General features: G+C 49.8%; 6 protein-coding genes across 6 annotated transcripts; 2 read left to right on the top strand and 4 right to left on the bottom strand.

The window, feature by feature from the left end:
* Positions 1–255: 255 nt before the first annotated feature.
* Triagg1_6735 (uncharacterized protein) lies at positions 256–3,833 on the bottom strand (the record flags this gene model as incomplete). Its single annotated transcript, XM_062901392.1, has 2 exons — positions 256–3,458; positions 3,518–3,833. The coding sequence occupies 2 exons, from the start codon at positions 3,831–3,833 to the stop codon at positions 256–258; spliced, it is 3,519 nt and encodes a 1,172-aa protein (XP_062754351.1).
* Positions 3,834–8,385: 4,552 nt separating this feature from the next.
* Positions 8,386–9,962, bottom strand: Triagg1_6734 (uncharacterized protein; the record flags this gene model as incomplete). The annotated part of the gene is made up of 2 exons (XM_062901391.1): positions 8,386–9,400; positions 9,484–9,962. The coding sequence occupies 2 exons, from the start codon at positions 9,960–9,962 to the stop codon at positions 8,386–8,388; spliced, it is 1,494 nt and encodes a 497-aa protein (XP_062754350.1).
* A 2,442-nt stretch (positions 9,963–12,404) lies between these two features.
* Positions 12,405–14,217, top strand: Triagg1_6733 (uncharacterized protein; the record flags this gene model as incomplete). Its single annotated transcript, XM_062901390.1, has 3 exons — positions 12,405–12,564; positions 12,618–14,047; positions 14,107–14,217. 3 exons carry the CDS (start codon positions 12,405–12,407, stop codon positions 14,215–14,217), a joined length of 1,701 nt encoding a protein of 566 aa, XP_062754349.1.
* A 1,003-nt stretch (positions 14,218–15,220) lies between these two features.
* On the top strand, positions 15,221–16,991 carry Triagg1_6732 (uncharacterized protein; the record flags this gene model as incomplete). Its single annotated transcript, XM_062901389.1, has 7 exons — positions 15,221–15,389; positions 15,534–15,719; positions 15,782–16,064; positions 16,118–16,215; positions 16,295–16,653; positions 16,700–16,912; positions 16,971–16,991. The coding sequence occupies 7 exons, from the start codon at positions 15,221–15,223 to the stop codon at positions 16,989–16,991; spliced, it is 1,329 nt and encodes a 442-aa protein (XP_062754348.1).
* Positions 16,992–17,051: 60 nt separating this feature from the next.
* Positions 17,052–18,800, bottom strand: Triagg1_6731 (uncharacterized protein; the record flags this gene model as incomplete). Its single annotated transcript, XM_062901388.1, has 5 exons — positions 17,052–17,411; positions 17,493–17,645; positions 17,719–17,828; positions 17,946–18,293; positions 18,383–18,800. The coding sequence occupies 5 exons, from the start codon at positions 18,798–18,800 to the stop codon at positions 17,052–17,054; spliced, it is 1,389 nt and encodes a 462-aa protein (XP_062754347.1).
* A 1,486-nt stretch (positions 18,801–20,286) lies between these two features.
* Triagg1_6730 (uncharacterized protein) lies at positions 20,287–22,707 on the bottom strand (the record flags this gene model as incomplete). The annotated part of the gene is made up of 2 exons (XM_062901387.1): positions 20,287–22,550; positions 22,626–22,707. The coding sequence occupies 2 exons, from the start codon at positions 22,705–22,707 to the stop codon at positions 20,287–20,289; spliced, it is 2,346 nt and encodes a 781-aa protein (XP_062754346.1).
* Positions 22,708–24,691: the final 1,984 nt, after the last annotated feature.

The following is a 24,691-nucleotide window of genomic DNA, read 5'->3' as shown; positions in this document are numbered from 1 at the left end:
ATGTTCTAGTACAAGCGAGTGTAATGTAGATGGCTCACGACTACTGCCGAGGCCGGGCTCTTATCCGAAGCCATACCACCAATATCCCTCTTGTATCCAACCAAAGAAAAAGAAATTGGTATCGCCAGCATTATACGTCTTGGTAATCAATTACATCCAACCAAATAAGAAAATAAACACAAAATCTGGGTAAACCCCCTCTTGTATGATGCCATATTAGCTCATCACCTGATAACTCCTGATTTCCTTCATCATTTATGCATCTCTTGCAGAACTCTGCATCTTGCGTATGACTTCTCGATGTGCATCCAGGAGATCACCGCTCCGCATACGGCTGTCAAACATGCGATCATTCCATTCTTTTTGGCGTCTCTGCATCTCCCTCCGCTGCATTTCGGCTTCCTTCTTCTCCATCAATATGGTGCGCTGCACTTCTATGTCGTCAATAAGAGTAGATGTCGATGCAAAAGGTGTCTCACGCCCCATGTTGCCGGGTACACCAGGAGTCATAGACTGAAGGTCGTGAGCTATAGACTGTCTGAAGTTGGCGAGTTTTGTCTCCCGAGCTACTACTGAGACCATGGATTCTCTCTTCGGCTGATGAGAGTTAAAATGCGTATTGCCGGAAACCTCAACACCGCTACTGGTGCGGTTCAGTCTGAAATTCGATGGCGGCAGATTCGCCATGCTACTCTGACGTAGTATTTCTCTCCGTCGACTGAGTGGAAGATCATCAGGGTCGGGACTTAGCACTCGATTGTATACAGGGTAGTTGTAGAGCGACTCTGCATCACCAACAGATCCTTGCGTATCTATAGGAAACTCGGACACGTTGTAAACAAGATTACCCTGTGACCTACTCCGGAGGACAGACTCTCGTTGACCAAGCAAGGTATGAGGATTAGAAAAAGATACAACGCGAGGCACTATCGGCCGGAAAGGTGTCGAATTCGATTGGATACGGTCTTGTTGCATCGCCTCTTCGGAAATGGGCACGCCAGCTGCCTGTATGCCATCCTGCTCTTCGACAATTGGAGAAAATCCTGTGGACGTACGTCTCAGGGTTGGTGAAGCCGGCTGGAGGGAGGCATCCATGGTGGGCGATCTGGGGCTTCCATTGGGGCTCACAACACTTGAAGGCGCTGCAGTTGAAATAACCACATTAGAAAGATGGTGCTTCTTTTTACCGTTTCTGGGGTTTGGTTGAGCAAAAGAGACCTGTGCTGTCTTAGAATTCGATATCTTAGCGGCCGGGGGAGAGATGATATCGCCAGCGACAGTCCTCTGAAGGTCCTCTACGTCGACATATCTGGGGACTTCTTGAGCATCTTGTTCCGATGCGTACGGCTCGATATAGATGGCTTCAGGTTCCGGGGTATCCGCATGACTGAGATGTTTGGTCCACTCGTTCGTTCTATACGAAAGTGCAACTCTGGACAAAGATTCAGGCAATCGGTCCTTGGTCAAACTAACAACATTCGAGGTCGCTGAAGAAAGCGATGTGGCCTTTTCAGTGGGCTCGAGCGGCTTTAGAGCCTCGGCGCCATTGCTCGCGGTTGCTGTAGATTCCTGTTCTCGAGGCACCGAAGTTTCTTCGTCAACGTCGGCCGCATCTTCAGTTTTAGCTTCTAAGCTCTCTTTATCCTTTTCCTGATTCTTTTCCATTCCGCTTCGCTCGACATCTTTTTGTTGTAGCTCTGCGTCTAATTCGGGCGCGATATCTTGCTCGGCATCGTTTTGAGATGCCTCATCATCTGTCTTGCTAGCATTGTTCTCAGCCACAATTTCTGTTTGGGCCTTTTTGGGTTCTCCGGTCTCTTCAGCATCGCCAAGCTCTGCATTAATCTCAATACTCTTTCTTTGCTCATTGCCAATGACTGAGCTATGTGCATCGTCGTCGCTCATGCTGTCGTAGTCAACAGTTGCAGCCAGGGACGACTGGTCATCATCGTGATGAGGGATGACAGCCGGCTCAACTAACTCTTCAGAACTTTCGCCAGTCTCTAATTGACGCTCAGAGGAAACTTTATTCTTCTGCTGGGATAAACTTCTCAGAAGCGTGACCGAACTCTGTGAGACCCTCTTGACAAGAGAATCTCGCGGGAGGGATGCAGGTGCGATAGCTTCATCGTCCGCGAAAGTTGCAACAGAAGACCGATCACCAATGGATTTTAAGTCGTCTTCGACCGGAATCTTGAAGGGCAGGGGCACAACTTCAGGTGCCACTGTGACGTGTTTCTGTTGAGGGTTACCATTGGCCTCCGAGCTTGCTTGGGAGAGCTGCTTCCCTTTGGCCACATTTCTGTCTGAAGCGGATCTCTCGCCATCATAAGACACTGCGTCAGAGTCTGGGAGTGTTACATTTTTCTCCTTGATCTCATCTTCATTGTCGTTTGGCGACTCGATTATTTCATCTGCAGCCACTCGCACCATGACTTTGACGCCCTCGGCCTTTTCAGAGTACACAAGCCCACTTGAATCTGGAAAGTCCGTCATCTCGATACCATCAGCCTTGGAGCTTGTATAGGCAGATCCAGAGTATCCAGCGGGAGAGCCCTTGCTATTACTGGCACCATCGGTGCCATCCGAGTATTGTGAAGCAGTACTTTTGCTGTTGACCAGGACTCTGCCTGCATAGACCTTTTCCCACTCAACTCGTTCTCTTGCTGCTTGCGCTTCAATGTTGCGGCCAACAATCGCTTCTTCCTCTTCCAAGTATCTCCGACTCTCAGCAAGACCTGCGGCCTTTTTTTCGCGCTTCTCTCGAACCACTTTCCAAAGTTTCACTTGGGAAACAATTCCAATCAGACAGATTATGACGATGGCTGCAATCTCGACTCGAATGCCTCTTGTGATGGGATAGGTGTCTGCACCGAGGGGGAAGAGATTATCATTGAGATTCCAGACATAGGCCCAGAATTCTTTCAGTCCGGCCCTGCTGAAGCAGTCAATGCCCAAAACGATGACCGTCGCGCCTCCAAACGACATCAAGAAAATCATGGCCCAATCTCGAGTATAGCGACTGAAATAAAAGCAGAAGCCAAAGACAGACATGCAGGAGATGAAGACGGCTTTACCAACCGTATCATGGATCAAGCCTCCCGGCGCCAGACAGAGGAACCACATGCTGAGACAAAAGCCGCCCAGAGCACACCCCAAACCTTCAGTCAATTCTTTGAAGATCAGCGATGCTCCGCCTAGCGCACAACCAGACAAGGTAACGGCAACGACATATGCTCCCTGAATACCCAGGCTGACTGGGACATTCATGATGTAGACGATAAGAACCGAGATTCCGAGTGCAGTGATAAAGGCGGTCGAGAAGAAACAGTTGATCCATCGATTTTTGATGCCTACCAAGGTGTAGACAAGACCGGTGAGCATCAAAATGACGCCGGCAACACTCCATCCTGGAGTTATGATAGGTTGGATTGGTAGATGGCCCGCCGGGATCGTTGCTAGCACAATCTATATCAGCACAAGCTCCAGTCAATGTAGGATAAATATCTATGCTCACTGTTAAACAAGGTCGAGCTATCAAGAGGGGCCTCCAGAGCAATCAACGTGGTTGTGATTTGGATTGTCGGTTCTACAGAGGTAGTTGTCTCGGGAGCCTTTGTGATGGTTGGCTCTCGAGGGCTCTCTGTTTGTCTGTGCTTGTCATCCGGTTCTTTGGTAACTGAGTGCTGGGAACTTGGCTCTGGGCTGGGTAATGAAGCAGTGGGCGATGAGATGGAATTGTCATCTCGCCTCAGCGCACGAAAGCCCTGGGCTGTGGCCAATTGAAAACACAGGAGGCATACGAGTGCCTGTAGCCTCACAATCTTCAACATTCTCGCTGTACTAGCCCGAGCACGGGTACCGCCAGCGGTAAATGTCGAAACTTCTAGTATCAGAAAGGGCTCCCGGTTATATCTGCCAGCTCATACAGCATCATCCGAGAGCTACCAGTCGTAGCAAGAGGAGGTGAAAGAAAGGATTACTTTGAATGAAGCGAAGGAGCAAAGTCACGAAAGAATGTATCGAAAAGTCGGCGTTATTACATAAAAAAGAAAGAAAAACTGCTCCCGGATAGCGTTAATACGCTTGCGAGTCTACACCCAGGTCAAGTTGGCGCAGGCTGAGACACGAATGGTAGCGGCGGTAGGGGATTGGTGGAGGAGCACGATTGAAGAGAAAGAACAACGATGTCTCATCTGCATCAGGAGGCGGGCCACAATGGGGGGGGAGAGGGTCAAATAACCATGAAGAATCGAGTGCCATTTGAAAACACCAAGCGAGAGGAGGGAAAGAATATGGGGCAGAGGCGGGTGGTAGCCAAAAAGCAACGAGCGTCACAATTTTCTCTCTCTTCCCCCTCCGGCCCAATAGTTTGGTTTGGTAATACCTGCATGCGGACAGCATCAGTTCCATCGGCACGGCATTTGCCCACGCGCCTGGTGCTTGCGGTTCTACCAGCACCTGGTAAGCCTTGGACGTGTGGCACATGCTTGTACCGTACTCGTCCGTTGATGGCTCTCTTCCCTGTACCTCAGCCAGACGGACCCAAAGTCAAACCCGGAATCGCGGGACCTGCTCCCAAGGCGGGTCCATCGTGAGAACCGAAAGCTGCTAGTTGCTTCTAGTTGGTTGGTGAGCGGGCATCTGCCATGGCGCGTGGCTGTTGGGCCAATTTCCCGGCTGCAGCGGTGGATGCAGGGCTGGTGGAGAGATGAAGTCGAGAGCAGAGGCTCGCAGGTCTGGGCGGTACCACCAAGAGCGTGACGCCGTGGTGCAGGCGGATGTACTCGTACATGGGCGTGGACAGGAGCGTCTGGAGGGAGGACTCGCAGCATTAGGACGCATTAGCTGGGCCCCATCGATGACGCCTGGTGTTGTTCTGGTGTACCTATGTTGTTTGGCGTGAGCAGCTAAGAGAAAGACAAGCTGATCAATCGGACAAGCTCCCAGCCTTGATCAGAGGTACTTACGGAGAGGTACTCGCCTGCAAAATGCTCTGTGCCCTGTGCCCAAAGATTGCAAGAGCGAGCGGGCGCGCAGGGGCCAGATGCGGCTTCGGCAGAGATGCATGCAGGAACCTGGCCGATCTCATTGCATCAGGTACCCGCAAGTACCTCCGCTGCCCCATGCTACCGCAAGCTCTACCGCAAGTGCTGGGCACTAGTGGTAGTAGTGGTCCCAGTGGTACCTGAGCTGTGCTACTCCGTCCGGCCCAGGGGCAGGAAAGAGCTCTGGCCGGGCGGGGTTGTTCAGCTACTACTCCGTACCCCTTGCGCCAAAAGACGCCAAGGCTGGCAGGAAAGCCGGGCGCGGTGCCATCCGCTTTCAGCCAGCCAAGGCAGAAGCTAAAATGCCGTGTGAAGCGCCACCCAATTGGAGCTGCTACAGTCCAGTATTTGGCTGGATTCGACAGAGAAGAATTGGTGAGCTCATGGAACCTGGACACTCTTTATTTGTCAGTCCCTCACTCGCAATCAGGAGAGAATGGATCATGATACAGACAGTACAAGTTTCTTGACACTGGGCACATCAGTGCCTAGATCAGCCCGTTTGACAGAGGTGTGTCCTCGGGCTACCAACGCCATCTCGTCATCCATTACCCAAATCGAGGCCCAGCAGTGCTCGTTGCAGGGCGCCGCAGTAGTACGAGGGCGTAAAGCCTCAACTCGCTGTGTCACTGGAGGCCAACCGCCTGCCTACCTTAGTAGACGGCTAAATTCTCGACTGCGTCGTCTTTCCCCTGCTGTACGGAGCATTCGCCGGAGAATTCCATGGGTATTGGTACGGTCTATTTCTGGATACACTGACTGAGTCCAACCAGAAGTGATGCGTGTACCCGAGATCTCCGGTCTCATTTCCCCCAAGTCAAGATCTCAGGTGCTCTGTCTGTGTACCTATCAAGCTGTGCCTGGCATGGCATTGGTCTCTCTTCAATGCTCGCAACAGCTCAGTCACTATTACAGGGCAGCAGCCCAAGTGTCTACTGTACTCCGTACTCCGTATCTCATGATGCGATCCCTTGCATATGGTGAATGACCGGTTATTGGTTCGCTCCCGAATCCTACGCATTGCGGCACGTACCCCGTATTTTGCACTGCTAGCAAAAAGCAAAAATGAAGCTGAAATCCTCCCTTGCACCGCATCCCTACGCAAAAGACGCCACTGATGCATCATCCTCTTAGTACGGAGAGATGCACGCCGAACGAGCCAAGGAGCGTCTTTCTCACTGAATATCCTGGCTTCGCAGTTGGGGGCGGAGAAGCCGCTGACCACCCATGGTCTTGGGAGTGGCCGGTTGCGAAACACTGCAATGCAAGGTTCAAGAGTTGTCGAGTTGTCTGACCAGGCATTTACTTGTCGGATGTGGTGGCATCCAAGCCTCATCACGTCTCCAGCGGCTACGGAGTCCCGATAACGCCAAGTGAATCCTGATTCACACTGTTACATCGCAGACAGACATGTTGACCGCTGTATTTCTGTCCACGAATGTCTCTTCGCCCCTGTACGGCTCACCATTTTCTTCAGCGTCCAGTACCTTGAAAGATCGCACGTACTCCGTATACTCTGCAGGTTTCCCAGCCACGCAAATCCGATCGTGCCCATCGCCACTCGTACTTGTACGTACGTAACGACGCATATCCCTTGCATGATACGATGTTGGCGAACAGGAGGAGCATGAACATTAATCATCTGCAGCCAGGGATATACAGCTCTCTTCTGGGAGCAACACAGGAAAAGCAGCAACACCATCAGCCAACGACTACACCGTATAAGTCCTGGTACGACTTCAAACCTTCGGGCCCATGACACAGCCAGCATTTCATGCAATCCCTTGCGCCACGCTACATTGTGCTGCTGAAATTAAAAGATCCACTCCGCTGGCGTGACTCGATATCGACAGATGACTGGCTCGTCGCGGTGCACGATACAGGTGAACCTCTTCCCACGTTGAGGCCCGTACCTCCCATGAAACCCGTTTTATTTTCGCGATCTTGCAGCAGCAAATCGGCCGGCTCAGACTTTGGTCGGTTCATCAGTGATCACTCTGGGTGCACATCTCCGTCGATAGTGAAACCTTACCATGCGCGGCCTAAAATGGGATTCGTGCCACGCTGTATTTACTCCACTTACAAGCAGCATCACGATACACACACCGTTTTCATCTTCCAGCTTTACCTGCTATAGTGGAAGACGCGAAAAGTGTGGACTGCACCACATGCTTTTTTCTTCACGACGTCAAAGTCGTGTTCTAGCCCTGAAGCGGTGTCAACATGGCACAAAACATTTAGTTGGCTCTGGCAGCGAGGCAACGCCTGCTGTTGAGAGAACCGGCTTACGAGTCAGTGAGTTAGTATACTTATCATCCATTGGTGTTTGGAGAAAGTCAACCTAAGAACTTCATGTGGTACTCGGAAAACGCAGTAATATGCATATTCGTATGAGCGAGCTCTGCCAATTGAAAGAGGGGAAGGGAAATGCTATGACGCGTTGTTGTTGATCGACCAGAGCTAATCCCATCGTTCGTCCATACATGGCGCTAGAGAAAGCTCAACCCTAAGCTATTCTGACTCGCTCGAAGTGCATCATGGTGGTACATAATTTCACCTGGCCGCTTGGCATAAACAATAAAAGAAAACAATGATTGTCTCGTGACGTGCAGAGAGTTCAAACTCAAAAGACATTGCAATTTCCGCTCCTGGAGTGATAAAGAGCTGAGGCGCTCACCTGACATATGAAGCCATCGCCGTGTGGTAGCACTACCTTTTCGTACCTCCATCTCCTCCCGAACTTTGAGCCGAAAACCTGGTTTGAATAACCCGAAAGGGGGTTTTCAGGGACACGTGCACACGTGCACTACCCGACAATGATTTGCATTGTTATTTTTTATAGTTAATAAGCTTGAGCGGTGTGATATCTGACGGTCAGTTGTCAAGGTCGCTCTGATGATTTGTGAGACACACTCGAGATCGCCGGGAGCTTCATGTTGAGCTGAGAGGCGCTTTAGGGAAATGAGAACAAGTCAACGCCACAAGCGGGGGCACTCGTAAATAATTAAGTTGGTATTAAGCAGCCAAATATGCAGGCGATGAAGTTTATCCCAGCTGGAAATTGAAGGCCGCTCATCAATCATCACCTTGCAGGGTAAGCGTTTCAGGATCAAACTCTATTGCAGTAGTGATGATTTCCAAGAGGCAATGGTACCTATCAGGTATCTCTTTTAATGATGTACATGGTAATAACAATAATATCCATCGTGATTCAAATACAGCCGTTGGCCAGTCTGCTGTACCATTTGCTTGCCAATAACGAAACATCAACAAGCCCAAAACAAAACCCCAGCAGAATAGGTAAGCAACATGAATTGAAAAGGTATCATCTCTGTTATCATCTCTTGATTATTCTCGGCGGCACTCGATCGCCGTTATATTTTACCGACACTGGCGGCTTCCCGGGTTTGCTGCTCCGCGGTGCCCGAAGGTTGGCGGATGGCTGTTTGTTCCTGTTTGCGAATGCAACTATGGGCTTCAACGGCAGGGCGAGTATCTCCAGGAACACCTTGAAAGGAAACGTCGCTGCTGTCACGATCCATTTCCATGCCCACGGTAGCAGATTCTGTCGTTGATTCGATTGCTTTGCTGCCGCAGCGGCCAATGATATTGCATCCTCCAGCCTTGCGTGCATTTGAGAGAACCTAGCCTCTGTCTGTAGCTGCAGGAGTGTTGCCTTCTTCTCATATCGCCTTACGGCTCGATTCAGAGCATCCAGCTCTGGTTGGATAGCATTTCTCACGTCTCGGCCAACCGTCGCCGTGGTCGTACCCAGGGACTCTCCGTGCCCAGCGATCACGTTGCCTTGAGACGTTGAAAGAGTTTCGAGCCTCTCCAGCCTTCTGAGCATCTCCTCAAGTAGCGTTTCGGTACCAGCCTGTTGACTAAACGGGCTATCTTGTACTATTTTCTGAAGATGCAGCGTCCGAGACTGGACCAGCGTGATTATATGTGACAGTACACGTAGCTCAGCTGCCATGAGGAAAATTGTCAGGTTAAAGTTGGAGACGAGTCCCTCGGATGGCCGGCTCAGCTGCCCTCTGATATAATGTAGGAGGTATGCGCTAAACATCGGTAATACGAAGCATGATGCGAGGGCAAGGCTTTCGTGGCGATATAGTTCCTTTAGAGCAGCCTGCTGCTGTTCCGTTACCACCTTCTCTCTCGTCTCTCTCTTTTCTGAGTTGGAATCATCTGCTTCATCTCCTTCTCGCTCTTCAGGAACGTCGCCCAAGGGTGTGCTAGTACTCGGAGCCTTGGCCTGAGAGTCGAGCTCGCTGTCCGATTCAAGCGCTATATTAATCGATTGCTCTTCAAAGGTACGGACTTTCTGCGCCGCGTGATACCATTGCCTATAGCAGGACGTGAGCCTTGTTATTATGTTTCCCACCATAAAGGGCGTGGTAAACGCGATATTAGTTGGGCTGCTACGTACCAAGGCTGCGTCACCGACCAATGAAGGAAGATGGCGGCGAGGCCCAAGAGCATAATGTCGGTGACGACGGAGGTGCCATTCTGAAATAGAACGCCGGCGATGGCAGGCAATAGTGCAAAGGCCAGCGATAGAGATGCCAACGGCGATGAATCGTGATGGGATTGCTCGCCTTGGGCGTGCGGCCGGGGGTTGAGGATGTCGCGTGCCTCGTTTAGGCTGTAATCCGAAAAGTTGGAGCTCCTGCGCGGAGGCGCCTCGGAGGAGGAATCTGAAGAAAAGTGCCGCGACATGGAGCCGGATCGCATCGAAGGCTCGTCTAGGGTTTTGACACGGCGGATGGAGTGTCCAGGAGGAGCGTTGCTGGCGATTCCGACACCGTGGCCGAGGCTGATGCCGGAGCTTGCGGCGAGTCCGGGCCGAGCTGACGATGAAGCGGTCGAGGCCTGACGGCCGTCGTCTGGCATTGCTGCCGCCGACATGGTCTAGGGATATGCACGATTGTGCAGGATGTCAGCAGAGGATCATTGGACGAGTGGCAGGGAGGAGAGGAAGATAGTGGTGGGCAGACACGCAGCGTCCAGTCCAGTCGTTACGTCAACTGGAATTCGAGGCAGCTGTTAGCGGGCGTCAGTGGATGCTCCAGCGCTCTTCCCTGCTAATGGCTAGCGCTCCCGCATGGCTGGGCCGGCTAGAATCCGGGGTACAGCGGGCTTGTGCTGATTTTGGCAGTTTTGACGTAGTGGCGGGCTGCAGCAAAATGTCACCAACTGATATTAGCAGTCTGATCTGGTACCTTGATATGTCTGGTAGCATACCTAGGAGGTCCAATGATACGGTATGGATAAGATGGCGTGATGTTTTGATATGTTGATGCATCTTGATCTTGATAGTGCTCCCAAGATTTGATAAGAGGGCCATTTAGGCATGGTCTCCCGCAGTGATATCAATCTTTGCATTCCTTGCACCAGCTACCCCGTAGTGCGGCGCAACTCGACACGACAAACGAGCTCCACTGGAACAGTTCTGGACGAAAGGCTCCGGGCGCCAAAAGCGCCATTGACATGAATGGAATGAATCACGTACATGTATATAATTAGTCCACCATCTTGAGTGGTTTATGTCCTGATTTTCTTACATATCCACCTCATAGCGTACCACTGGCTTGGTGACTTCTCTAACATAATTCCGCACTTTTCTAAGCGTCATCGTATAGTCATCTGACATCGAGGCCTGCCCCGTATCGACCACAGTTCTACCGATCAAGAGCACGACATTTACAGTATACATACGCGCAAATCGCGGTAGATGGATCGACTTAGTCCAGGCATCAAGCTTGTATGTATTCCATCGTTCGGCCCTACGCTGCCCATCTCATTTCCCCAGACAGCAGCAAACAACTGCGGGCTGACAAGTCAGTTCCCAGAAATGAAGTCCAGCCCAGATCTCGCCCCGCCTCCCAGCTCTGAACAGCTCTTGCAGATCATCGCCTACGTCATCTCACAAGTGCGCATTGAATAATTTCCCTTCGTGGTGATTTTCCGCATCACCGCAGTGTGAACAGGCAAGGGCAATCTCGAGAAGTCCGATTCTAACCTTGGTTCGGACAGTGGTAATAGGAGACTTTAATTGAGTGCTGGCCCCTGTCCCGCACCGTGGTTGACTAGCTGGTATTTCACACCGGGGAACAGCTGTGACAGCGGCCCGTGCAATATGGAAGCGCACGGTTCGTTGAGCCCCCTATTCGGAATTACTGCTCGATCGATGGCGGGCTGAAGGGGGTTCACAAGTACGATCTTTCAGTTCTTTCTCCGCATGAAGCCTGGTCGGCGAGACCCGATAGAAATTGCCCGGGATGACCCCTGGCACCATTGCGGCTGCTGTAAAGTAGCTGAGGCTGACGACACGAAGCTGTTGCTATCATTGTTCTATTCAATCTTCTAATTTGACAGCCCAGCCTAGATGTGTTGCTATTCCCCGGTAAACTCAATCCTTCGGCCTTGGCCCTTGGATGAAAAGCCCTGTACGTAACAGCGTTGCTTCCTCAGACAGAGGTGAGACTAGGGCTAGAAACGCCTCCATGCAGCAATCAGGAGATGGCAGTGAGGGCTGTCAAATCGCTCAATAGCCCTAACTCATTACTAGGTGATTCTGCAAGCCACATCCAGAAGCGAGTCTACATACTAGCTCTAGTGAAGTGGCATGATGGGAATCGGCCTGATCTCTCATGCATTATCCATGCTATTGATGTGTTATGCGTGCCTCTAGATCTTCGGGATTGCCGCGAGTGATGATGCAAATTTCTGTTCGCCATGGGTCTGATCCTTGGAATAGCAGCCCAGTCCCGTCGTGGCATTTCTGCTGTTGGGCTGTCGTCACAAGATCCACGATAATAAATGACCCTTGGCAGGGCCAAAATTAAGTCTAACGGTTCAGCTTCGCCGCCACCTGGGCAGAGTTCCGAAGCCATGCCGTATTCTCCCAGCTAGAGCTCACTCGCAGCGGCCCAGGCAAGCATGTAAGTAGTAAGCACGGCTTCTCGCACTTGAGATGCCGCATGGATCGTCAGGGCAGAGGCGTGTTAGTGGTTTGTGCAGGCGAGCAAACAAACAAGCATCAAACGCAGATAAAGGTGAGGCGGCTCCCAGGCCCAGGCCAGGGCCACAGACCATTTCTTCCTCCGGTGCAGGTCGGGTAAACATAATTTCTTTTTCTTCTTGTCCCATTCTCGCTCTCTTTTCTTTTTCTCTTTCTTTTCCTTTTTTCCTATTTCTATTTTTATTTTAGAACCCCCTTGACCTCGGCACATTTCTCGAAACCACCAGCAATGGGCATTTAAAATTCTCTTCTTCCCCTCAGCGTCTTCCACAGCCCACCGAATTTTTCGATGCTGTCTTATCGCATCTGATGCCAAATCGATAAATATGCAATCACGCAACAGCCGCGCACGAGAATTCATCACCCGCACTAACCCGTTCGAGCGCGCGCCCCTGATTAGCCGATACGAGGACGGCTTCAACGCCAAACCATTCTCAGCACTTGTCCGGCTGTGCATTTCCAACTCAGCGTTGCGCTCGACGGCCAGTGCGGAAGAGTCTCAAATTTTCACCGCAGCGACTCTATCGCATCTGCGGCAGCTCTTCTCAGAGTCAACGGCACTCTCAAACTCATCTGGGAGCAGCTTTGCGCTGGTCTCGCCGACTTCCAGGCCCGACGCGACCTCGCCATTTCCTCGCTGCGCGGTCGTCCCAGCGGCCGTGCCGTTCCCACCATTCCCACGGCTTCATACGAGCTTCAGGCAATTTCAACAGCAACCGGCCCGCCCTCCCTAGGCGCGCAGGCAAACCCTCGCTCAGGCGCCGTTCCAGCCTCACCCTCGGCCTCTCGCCAGCCTCCTCGTCCCGACGCTTCCAAGGCGACGGAACCAGCGTCGCCACAGCCCGTCTTGCATAAGCGGAACCAACACTCGATTTTTCGTAATCTCACAACTTCGGCCGCAGGTCCGACTCGACTTCAACGCCTTTCCTCCGCCCGTCTGTGGAATCCTACAAACTCAACTCCCAGAGCTCCCTCCCACAAGCGACGCCCTTCAAGTCCGATTGAGCCTCCGGTTCCACTACAGCACCCGGCCCTCGATCAATCTACCGACACTGCCGACCCGAACGTCACCGGTGCTGGCGACTATCCCCTGCTGACCCTCACCGAACACCGACAGGTGCGGCACTCTTCGTCAACACCCCTCAGCTTTCAGTTCGACCTAAACACAACGGATAATAAGCGCATAAGCTTGCCTGGATCTGTCCGGGCTTCGTATGACGAGAGACGCTCCCAAACCCTCTCCCCAACTCGGCTTGAGTTCCAGACGAGAACCAGCGGCGATTTCACGAGCGAATCGCCGCCACCTACCAACAATCCCAAAGTCGACAAGGGCAAAGGCATCATGCTACCCGAAAATGAGGAACCGCAGAGGCCCTACTCCAGAGACCTGGAGCGAGGGCCTGACGTATTGGACCACCATCGCTTCTCCAATGTATCCCTTGGGGATGGTATAGGATCTGCAATCTCGTCGTCCAACTCGTCAATCATGGGCGAGGAGATTCAGCCAGATCTAGGGGAAGCGTGGGGACCGCAACACCCTTGCTTCCCTCACTTTAACCCCCATGTACCATCAGACTCTGCAGAATACGCCAAGACGCGGATAATCCGAATCCGCCGCGACTGGCTTCTCCAGGGTGATCTCGCTCCAACATTTTCTAACCTTTACCCCGAGATCCTGGATCCCGCTGGGATTGCCGAGCCTGAATTCCGGCGCATCATAGACAAGCTCAACAAGGAGCTGGTACCGGCGTTTGATCCCTACAACCCCCGCAATGTGCTTGACGCGGTCTTGGGCCTTGTTACTGGATGGCTCTGGGACGACTTTGGTATGACTGGCATCAAATCCCGATTGAACAACTTGGAGTTGTGGATAGAGAAGTGGAATCGAGAAAAGGAAAAGACCACGCCATCTGAGGAGGGCGTTCTCCCTCCAAAACTCATTTCGCTCCGGCGCACGGGTTACATGACTGTAAGTAGACTTCTCGCCTATTTGGGATTTCCGTGGCCAATGCTAATGATTCTCGTCAGCTGGACATACAAATACCAGACCCGGAGATTGCACCGGCACCGAGTAGCACCGGCGCTGCTGAGTCAATTGCAGCTCTGCCCTTGGAGCCAGCACCGGTGCTCGTTGCATAAACAACCCTATGTCAAGTCTTGTTTTTTTTCTTTGTCTGTTTGAAGATTTGCTGCCTCATTCTTCTTCTTATATTTATTCTTCCATCTAATATTCTCACGACCAATGGAGGCGCCATGAGAAGAGCAGGCTCTTTTGTTACGATTTGATCCTTGAAAAACTTGTTTTTTTCCAGAGGAATGTTTATTTTGATACCATAGGCATCGCACGGCGTTGGGGTTAGCCTTGCTTGACGCTGCCTTTTGATGGGGTAGCGACTTTTTTCTTGGATGATTAGATGTTTGTCACTTGGTGAAAAAAGGGACGCGACGGAGGGTGCATGTTGTTCTGATGTCCCGACTGTATAAGCTTATGAAGAGTTGAGACGATAGGAGCAGCCGACGTATTTAATAGCGGTCTGGATTGAATATACTATTGTGATTATCCAAGCATTAAAGAGTCCCCATTCTCACATCTTTATGCTTCGCACGGAGTATGCCGACGGGACGCCATTGCATGCCTGTCTCAGTGCTCGTTGTTCCCCTTGCATCCGATGCTTCTTCAGACCCTCGCCCCCTTTTCCGTTATCATGACGGCTTACAAGAGATTCCAACCATCATCCCACCGTCGACCGCCTCAGTTGCCCTATTCTGGCAATCTGGCTATTCCAATATGCGATGTCGGCAGATATCTCAAGCGATCGGCCGACGAGACCCGCCCTTCATCGCCGGTAATAAGACGCATTTTGCTCCCGCTGCATTCCTGCGCGTCTCAGAACTCGAACTTGGCAGCCCTTTCGGCATCCAAACATATTTGACCGACCGACACATCGTGACCTTTTCCCTCTTTCTTTGTTCTTTCTTTGTTGCTCCCCCTTTTCCTCAATTTTTTTCTCTGAATATTTAACCATGTTGGCTTTCGTATTGATGTGCTCTCGATGATTTCATGACCTTTAGATAGTAAAGATTTCTCGCTGGTTGTGTATTCTGCTGTTTTGGATATCTACGACAAAATTGATTGAGAGCTATGGCTGCTACGACATTAACGACGACGACGACGACTGTGACGACGGACAGGAGTAATTGGAGGGAGAACAACGCCTTGGTGTGGATTTGGAAGGGAGTCGAGTTTGTGGCGGCGCAGTGGTTGCTCATTGGATTCGGCGTGGCGTGTGTGCTTGGATGCTTCTTCCCACGTAAGTTTTCTCTTCTTCATGTTCTTTCGCGATGCTGGATTTTCTCCCTCTTTTCTGAATCGGATATATTCTTGGTAAATTGGATGGGGAGTGGTGTTGTCGAATAAGAGTAAGCTAATCGTTTGGTTACGTCAATGAATACAGATGTCGCAGAACATGGGGGAGTCATTAGATCAGAGTATAGCATCCTGTATGGTGCTGTGGCAATCATCTTTCTGATAAACGGACTGCAGCTTCCTCCGGATAAGTTGAAGCAGAACCTGACAAACTGGAGGCTGCATATCATGGTTCAGGGCTGCAGCTTTGTGATTATCCCGGTGATTATGTTGGGTGAGTATAGACTGTCAATACAGCTCGTTCCTGTGATAAACTAACAAAATCATGAAATCTAGCCTTTGTACACATTTGTCTTGCGGCTGGCGCTCTCCGGCATGGTACTCCTTCCATCCCCATCATCCTCGGCATGCTCGCCACTGCTTGTCTCCCCACCACAATCGCCTCCAACGTTGTCATGACACGCTCAGCAGGAGGCGATGAAGCTGCAGCCGTCATCTCCGTCGTCATTGGCAACACACTCGGCTCGTTCCTCACGCCAATCCTGATATACGGCTTTATACCGCGCGATTCTGTCTTTGACAACTGGCGACCTGCGGACCCGAGTACGCTGGGCGACATGTATGCCAACGTGGCCAAGCAGCTTGGCTTGAGCGTCTTGTTACCCCTAGCAGTGGGACAGGCGGTGAGGTGGTGGAAAGGAGATCTTGTGTCAAAGGTGCTGAGGGTGACGATGTTGGGAAAGCTACCGGCAGTTTGCCTGATACTGCTAGTATGGTGAGTTGGGCATGTTTCAAGCTAAATACTGCTGTTCAACTAACAAAGATATGATGAAAGGACTACATTTTCAGGCGCATTCGGCACTGGTGCGCTCTACAAGCTATCTAAAGAAGACGTCATTTTCAACGTCTTCATTAATATCGGCCTCTACATGATCTTCACCCTCATCTGCTTCTACCTCGCTCGTCCACCTACCTTTCTCGCAACATACGTCAACCCTCATGTCACAGAATCTCGTCTACCCGAGGGTGTCAAACGCATAGTCTCTGTTAAGAAGATGTCCAAGGAGCAGACCATTGCCGTGTGCTTTTGCGGAGCGGCCAAAACGACGAGCTTGGGAATTCCTTTGGTAACGTCCATGTGGACCCAGGCGGATGATTTGACAAGGGCGTTTATCACGATTCCAGTTTTGCTTTATACAATTGAGCAGGTGAGTTTGAGATCCGCTATTTAGTCGGTGTTTATTTGCTTACAAGCTCTTGAATAAGGTCTTTATGGCTCAAGGCTTGGTCTACTATTTTAGATGGTATTTACGACGTGATCGAAAACCGGGTGCTGGTAATGCGGGGGTTATTGATGAGGAGCAACCTGCGTCAACAGGGGATCACGAAAGTGATATTACGGCTCATGATAATGATGATCATGAGGAAGAAAGAACACCAGTAGAGAGGGTTGAAGAGAAAGACACGGTAAAAAGCGGATAGAAGGGTGGTATATGTTTAGATATCACAACTAATGTGCACCCAGTGTGCACCTAATGCCTCATGAAGTTCAATGCTTGGTAATCGTATTGTGCGTGAAGTGTCGTTTGAACTAAACTTCAAAATCTCACGGCTCGGCTGTGGCCACATCGTGTTGGTGGCGCCGGCGGTGGTTAAGGATATCAAACACGGAGTACTTTTTGTGAGGATCTCGTTCCGGCATCGAACTCTGTTTCATCGCTTCCGGCGATTGTTTCTCGTCCATGTCCCTCGCTCTGCGTGTTTTGGCTTCGTCAAACACGCTCTCTCTTGCACGAGACTGCAAGAGCTGGATGCGACGGCTATTCCAGACAGCCCAGGCAATGACGCCTGCCATAGTGGCCAATGTCAGAGGACCCGTTACCGCCCAGTATACCCAAAAGTGGCTGTTTGCGACTTGGTGGAGAGAAGGCTCGGACCAGTTAAACAGCGGCATTGCGAAGAATGACTAGGAGGAGGGTCAGGATATCGTTCTTCAAATAGGAACCCGGTAGCCAGCCACGGGATAACTGGATGGTCTGGAACTTACTGCAATGAAGGTGCCGGGTAAGAAAAAAGTTGTGAGCAGGGCAATGATCTTCATAGCTGAACTGTCTTGCTTGCTCGACACGGCCATTTCTCTGGAATCTTGCGCGAGGCCGACGTTGATAAGACTATCTGCCTGAGCTATGAGGTTGAAAAGCTTTTTATGGTCAGTTCATTTCCTCTCAAATTGTATTTTTGGCTAAGACATAAAGGCCAGGTAATGTACTTACGACAGTTTGCTGCGCTTCCATTCGCTCTTTCAGGGCACTCCTTATATTTATGTGTTCTATATTGCTCAGAAGGAACTCGATTCGCTCATCCAACATGTGGCAGGCCGGGGCTAGTTTATGTTGACATTCCTCTGGTATAACTCTATTAAGATGCTGTATTTTCTGACGCAGAAATAGAGCCATGTATCGAGAGGAAGTGATTGTTGCCAGCGTCAAATATAGCTTACTTTGACATTGACCTAGTTCTTTCACTAGGACGCGGTAGTCGTTCTGCGAGTCTGTCGTATCCGTCGATGTGCTGAGACCATATCCCGTTATTGCTTCTATCCTGTCCAGATTTCCTAAATTGGCCGTTTGCTGACTGACTTTTTCTTCAACTGTCATCTCTACGGCAAGCAACGGCAGCAAGAGAGGGTGGCTGCAGTTGATGAATTGCTCAGGCATCTTCACAAACCCTGCGAGACTAATATTCTCGAGACGTATATAGAAAACCCCGCGAATGATGTTTGTTTTGGGATCGTATCGAAGCGCCGAACCAATCGAAGCCCAGTCAGTGGTTTTTCGCATGATAAACACTGGCTGCAGTCAGTGCCTACCCTCTCACGTATGTGCATACATATACTAGGCAAATATGTAGGCATCTGGGTATAGAGAAGTGAAATACCATAACTGTTGTCGGGCTGCAAAAACATGCCGCATGCACCGCAGTCTATAGAGCTGTAATGCTGATGAAAATATGGCAGCCCAAAAGCAGCGTGAAACTCTTGCATCTCGCCGTTTGTCAAATGTGGAAGTGGGCCGTAATCGGCACAAGGCACCACTGCCACCTTGAAGCCGGCCGATGGCTGTCGTCCATTTCGCGTTGGGGTGGGCTCTTTCAGCCACGAGTCCTTGGTTTCTGTGTGGAAGCCGCAGAGTTCGTATTTTTTGGTTGGTTCATCGTCTTCATATTTCCAACATTCAATCATCGCGACATCAAAATTGGCTTTCTCCGAGGGCGACTGCGGAACATATTGACACCAATCAAATAGCCATTCTCGATTTCCCTGGCCTCCAAAGCCGGAAGCTGAATTCTCCGACATATTCCTTTCTCGGATTTGCCAGAGCGAATCTGCAGTTGGGCCTTGGATAACCCCTTGGCTGACGAGGATCAATCAGTAGTTGGATGTAGTGTAGTGTGTAGGATCCGGATGGGCATTCAAGGATAACCGTTTGACGATATTCGCGGGATGTTAGTTGCAACTGGATAAGGCTCCTTGTTAAGCCCGGTTTATATTCCTGCGACCAGTTGGTGCCCAACCAAATGAAGAGACCAAGAAAACAAGAATTGCGATTAAGCTGAGGCTCAGCTCGATTTTCGCAGTTAGCCTCACAGGATCAATCCCCAAACACTAGCCCGCTGCAACATGCGCCAGGATCTGATCCCACCTGAGGCCAATCACATCATGCATGCAGTGGGCGCAGCTACCGAAGCGATGGACGGATGTCTGCCTAGCTGCAAGACATGGGTATCTCATGACTGATATCTGTGTATAACATCGGAGGCAACCTGCGCATCATGCTTCTCTCTTCTATAGTTTCCCGTTATTGTTTAACATTTCTAATATCTGCTGTGGTCGATGTATATTATCTGTGTCTGCCTATTGTCTTGATAGCTATTGGGCGAATTGTAGATTCGGAATATCATCCGGGGCTGCACCTTTTATTGTAGTGATAGGAGCACATAGACAGTGGAAGCAAGGCAGCGGTATTTTTAAATAGAGAATGCCCTGTAAGTACATATCATGTAATCAACAGCACCAACTGTAGCTACAGCTTTATTTCAACCTCGATGTAGACTACCGTAATAATACGATGATGCTAGTGAAGAAGAAAAGGGAAGAAGAGAGCGAAAAAGAAGAGGAGAATTATAGAATTATAGTGGAGGAAAAAAGAAGAAGAGAGCCGCCTCTAGTGACGGCGCCATCCGGATTCCGGACCGGTATGTGGCCTCGGCCCGGAGCGCGTCGCCGGCTCTAGTCCCCGGACAAAACGGGGCAAAAGGACGACGTACCTAGGCCGGGTTTTTAGCAGAGGACAAAACCACAGATGGCATCACCGAGATCAACACGGATAACGACAAAAAAAAGGTAAGAAGTCAAATAATGTACATGCGGACATAAGTGCAAAAGCAGCGCCATCGTCATCGTCTACAAGGTGCCGGGGCCAAGTCAGTTCCGTCCTCGTCCTCCGCCAATTTTCTTATAATAGCCATAGCATATCCTCTTATTGTTAGCAAGCACAAATTATAGATATTACTAGGTAACTTGAATTGTTGTTGACGGTAGGCAATATTATGCCCTCTAGATGCAAGGCGCATGTTGTAAGTGGTAGCTATAATACGGGGTGTAAGTAGCACTTGGTGCTCAAATTATTTCAACTTTCAGAGTGCTAATTAGCTAAATATGATTTTTTTCTATCTAATACTAGACTAGTAGCCTCATCTATGTGTTGCAGTTCCTTCGTTGACGCAGTAAACCCCTCCTTTCACCATCTTTGTTGTCATCATCATTTCCCATCAATAGCTACCTACTCCTGATTCCTGTTCATCAATAGCTGCACAATCTCTGTAAAGCCTCTGAGCCTAGCACTATGCAGCGCCTTATTTTTACCACCCGCGCCATTTGCAAGCAGTAGCTTTACAATAGCCATGTGGCCTTTCCGGGCAGCCTGCCTCAGCGCCTTATCTTTACCACCAGCGCCATTTGCAAGCAGTAGCTGTACAATATCCATGCGGCCTGTGGAGGTAGCTTCTACCAACGCCTCATCTTTTACACCAGCGCCATTTGCAAGCAGTAGCTCTACAATATCCATGCGGCCTGTGAAGGTAGCTTCTACCAACGCCTCATCTTTTCCACCCGCACCATTTGCAAGAAGTAGCTGGATAGCAGCCATGTGGCCTCCGTAAGTAGCCTGCCTCAGCGCCTCATCTTTACCACCCGCGCCCTTTGCGAGAAGTAGCTGGATAGTAGCCATGTGGCCTCCGTAAGCAGCCTGCCTCAGCGCCTCATCTTTACCATCAGTGCCGTCTGCAAGCAGTAGCTCTACAATAACCGTATTGCCTTTGGAAGCAGCATGTCGCAGCGCCTTATATCCACCACCCGCGCCATTTGCGAGAAGAAGCTGCACAACAGCTGTGTGGCCTCTGCGAACAGCTAGGTGGAGCGGTGTAGTCTCGAACCAGCCATTCAACGTCTCATTTACTGCTGGAGGTGTCCGGAGCAAAGTATTAGTCATAAGCAGCTCCCGAGCCAATACATATATTCCAAAATAAGAAGTCATATGTAACAAAGGCAGATGGAAGGCGTTGAGGAATATCTGCGTAGAGGTCTCTTTGTTGTAAGTCTGCCACCAGTGGTTCCGCATACTGGAAGTCTCCTGGAGAAATGGTCTTGAAAGCCTCAACGGATTCTTATCATTCGCATCTGAACAGCAACTTGCATGTTCTGGCCAGTGCATTGCAGCGTATTGTAATAGAGGCGATTTCTGTAGGACTGAGGGATTCTTTATATCCAGAGCTGTATTGCGTAAGTCGCTCTTCTCAATACAGTCAAGACATACTTCTGCTACAGTAGCATGCGCATGTTCCACTTGAATATGAAACTCCTTGAGCGTTGGGTCGCTATCAGTCTCACTTTGTAATAAGTAATCCCTCGCTGATTGGTGAACAAGGCTGACTTGCTGATCATGGATTATGAGAATATGCCCGCATAGAGTGATGTAATCGAGAACGGCCTGTTCTTTGCTAATTTTCGCTGTAGGCGGCAGATGGATAGCTTCGCTCAGTTCAGATACAGTCAGAGGCCGAACGGCCAATGTAACCCATTGTAAAATGTCAAGGACGACTGATCGTCGACTGGATTCAATCTGTGACAACATTCGGCTGTAAACTCCATGTAACCCTCGAGGAATACCCTCTAGAGTTTCCATGATCTGGGTACAGGTCCTTTTTCTCGACAGTTCTGCCATGACAAAGCCGACCCATAGGAATGTGCCTTGGGCTCGATCTAGAAGAGTGGTCTGGATACTCTCGCGAATATTATTGAAGCCTCGTATTCTTTCCAGCCTTTGAACACTGTTGCGAATGAAAGCTTGAATGTCGTCATTGACATAGTTGTCATTGTCAGGATCCAACTTCACTTGGGGGAAGGCATCCAATAGGTCAATCTTTCGGCTAACAACCGCTAATTTGAACTGTACATTGCTTGGCTCTGAACTTTCCAAGAAGTATTCGTAAAACTTGTCAACTAGTAGGCTTGATGACTCCTCGTCGCACTCGTCAAGTCCATCGAGCACGCAAAAGACTGTTCCAAGGTCGGGAGCTTCCAGGAGCTTTTCCAAAACCATCCAGAGAGCGTTCGGAGAATGTAGTGTCTCTTGAGTCTTCCCGGCACTTTCAAAATCTGAAATGATATAGCTGACCAAGTCTGGGCGCTTTCTAATCAGCTGGTATGCCAGGCCTCTAAGAATAGCCACAGCACTACTGTGTTTCTCATCTGGAGTACAAAAAAAGAATATCAGAAGTTCTATGGTTTTGCTTTCTTGGGTGCGCTTTTCAAGTTCTTCAGTTAGAAAGATTGAGAGCATTGTTTTCCCCTTGCCAGGGCCGCCAGTAATCCAGAGACATTGCACGTCGCCGTCAAGCCAGGATTGGTAGGTTTCATCATTTCTAATCCATTCGCATGTGCCTGCAGTCCTTCGACCTTTTATACGTTTGAGCGTATCACGATCAACAATTGGGTCTGCAAGAAAGAGCGCATTTCGACATGCGTCGGACTTGCTTTGGGGTGATTCTGTATCGGCGCAGGGATTAGCAAAGTGCCTCCATCCAGGTATATATATGTAAGAGCAAGATGGGCGTGACAGACCAGAAGCGTAATTGATGATATCTCCTTGATGAATTCGGACATTATTTCCGAATGTATTAGAAGAAATGCTGAAGTTGTCCATTGCTTGGGATGATCGACCAGCGTATCAATTGTCGATGCCTTGGTGCTGTAGGTGTGCTGAGGGGTTTGAATGCATGGGCATGCCTTGCTTGAGAACAAGGCTGCAATCACGGGATCGAGGGCTCGGCGAATTACAAGCTAGAATTCCTGCCGCACCTATCACCGAGAACTAGAATGGCCGGGATTGGTTGTTACGAAATGATATGGTGTGTACTTTGCAGGTATTGGACAAAATTCTTCGCTTTTTCAACCAAGGCTTCGCCCATCATATAGAACTAACATGGGACACTCAGTTCAATGTTTGGTGAGTGATCATTTGGGAATACCTATGCATAACCTTAGCGGCTGCGTGGAGTTTGAGGATTGAAACTAGATGTGAGAAACAGCTGTTTGTTTGCGACTCCAAGCATTTGATTAGGCCGTTGATACCCAATTTCCTGAGTACCTATTTCTATGGCTACTTTCTATCACTATAGCGGTATTCCCCTAGTATCTGCTATTATAGCTATAATCTCTAATATTTACTACTATATCCTATATACTTCTAGTATTTGATATCACCACTGCCATTAGATCTGCGTATAGAATGATGGAGAGCACATTCGAGCTGCCTAATAGTCATTATCTATTGTTTCTCTAAGCTTTAACTATACGCCAGAAGTGTGCATAAAGCCTTTTGTGCCTGAATTCTTGTAGATGGGGGTTGCCCGCGCCTGTAAGTGAAGCAAGCCATTTGGGGTGATGAGGATCTGTCCCTGGGCCAAGCTCTCTATAGCAAGTATACCTTATATAAAAAATGCGATTCCGCAACTTCAAAGAACACTTGGCAACTAAGTGGCATATCGCGCAAGCAGTTTTCTTGACATAAGGCCCATGAGTATTGCTCCATGTTTCCGTCAGCTGCTGAGAACGGCGTGGTGAATTGTAAGTTAAGCATGCCTGTACCTTCTCCAGGGTGTTTTCTATCCATAACTCCGGTGCAGAGATGGACAAACTTTGATGCGGACAGGCAGCGAAACGTTCGGGTGAATTTTCATAATCTATAGGTAGAGAGCAGATAATTTTTTGCTTTTGCACAAAGGTGCCTCTGTAAAAATATATCTCATTGGACCACCTATAGGTGATAGATGATACAAAGGTACATTGGTCTTTGTAAGATAGTTCTTGAATACGGGCCTTCTCGACTTCGTCTCCAATTCGACGACGGATGCAACGTAGATGATCCAGTGATAGATGATAGGATATAGCTGAATGTATAGGCGCAAGTGTGGGAGCTGATTGCATGCTAGACGATGGTGTTCCGGCATTAGAATCTCCAGCTTCCATCTGCATGAGATACATTCCATTTGCCCAACATCTAGGGAGGACTTGGGAGGTGCTTAATGGTTCCAAACGGTTGCGATTCGGCCACGGTTGTGAGCTATGCCTGCGACAGCAGCCTTGGTGAGATACACAAACACATGAGGTGCCGTAATGGAGTCCATCTGGGTCAGCAACGCTTTCGGAGGCTGCAGTTGCTTCTTGATACGGGGGTGGCATCGTCTGGATAGAATCGCCGTCATTTTCAAGAGTGTCATCGTCTCTGGAATCGCCAACCGTGGAACGGTTGAATCTGGAAATATTGTCTCCAGACTCATCGTCCCCAGATGTACCATTGACTTCATCCTCATACTGTCTCCGTCTTCATGATCTTCTCCAGCCTCATCATCTCCGAAATTATCATTTCCAGAACCTTTATCTTCGGGTATAGTTTCTTTAGGCATGTTGTCTTTAGAAGAATCTTTCTTAACCGTAGAAGCCCCCTCCCTAGAAGCGGCGGTTTCTTGATCTAACGATGGATGGCTCGGCTGAGGAGACTGGTTTGGAGAGACAGAGGTATTTCGCTCATGTCTATGTCTCTGCGAGAAGCCGAGACAGTTTGTGATACGAAGGAAATGGAACACAGCCATGGCGATGAAAAGCGCATTCGTGACAGTAGAAAGAAG

Source organism: Trichoderma aggressivum (assembly GCF_033847375.1).
Source record: "Trichoderma aggressivum f. europaeum strain CBS 100526 chromosome Unknown scaffold_027, whole genome shotgun sequence".
NCBI lineage: Eukaryota > Fungi > Ascomycota > Sordariomycetes > Hypocreales > Hypocreaceae > Trichoderma > Trichoderma aggressivum.
Note: the sequence above shows the minus strand (reverse complement) of the source record. Positions and strands in the feature narration are given on the sequence as shown.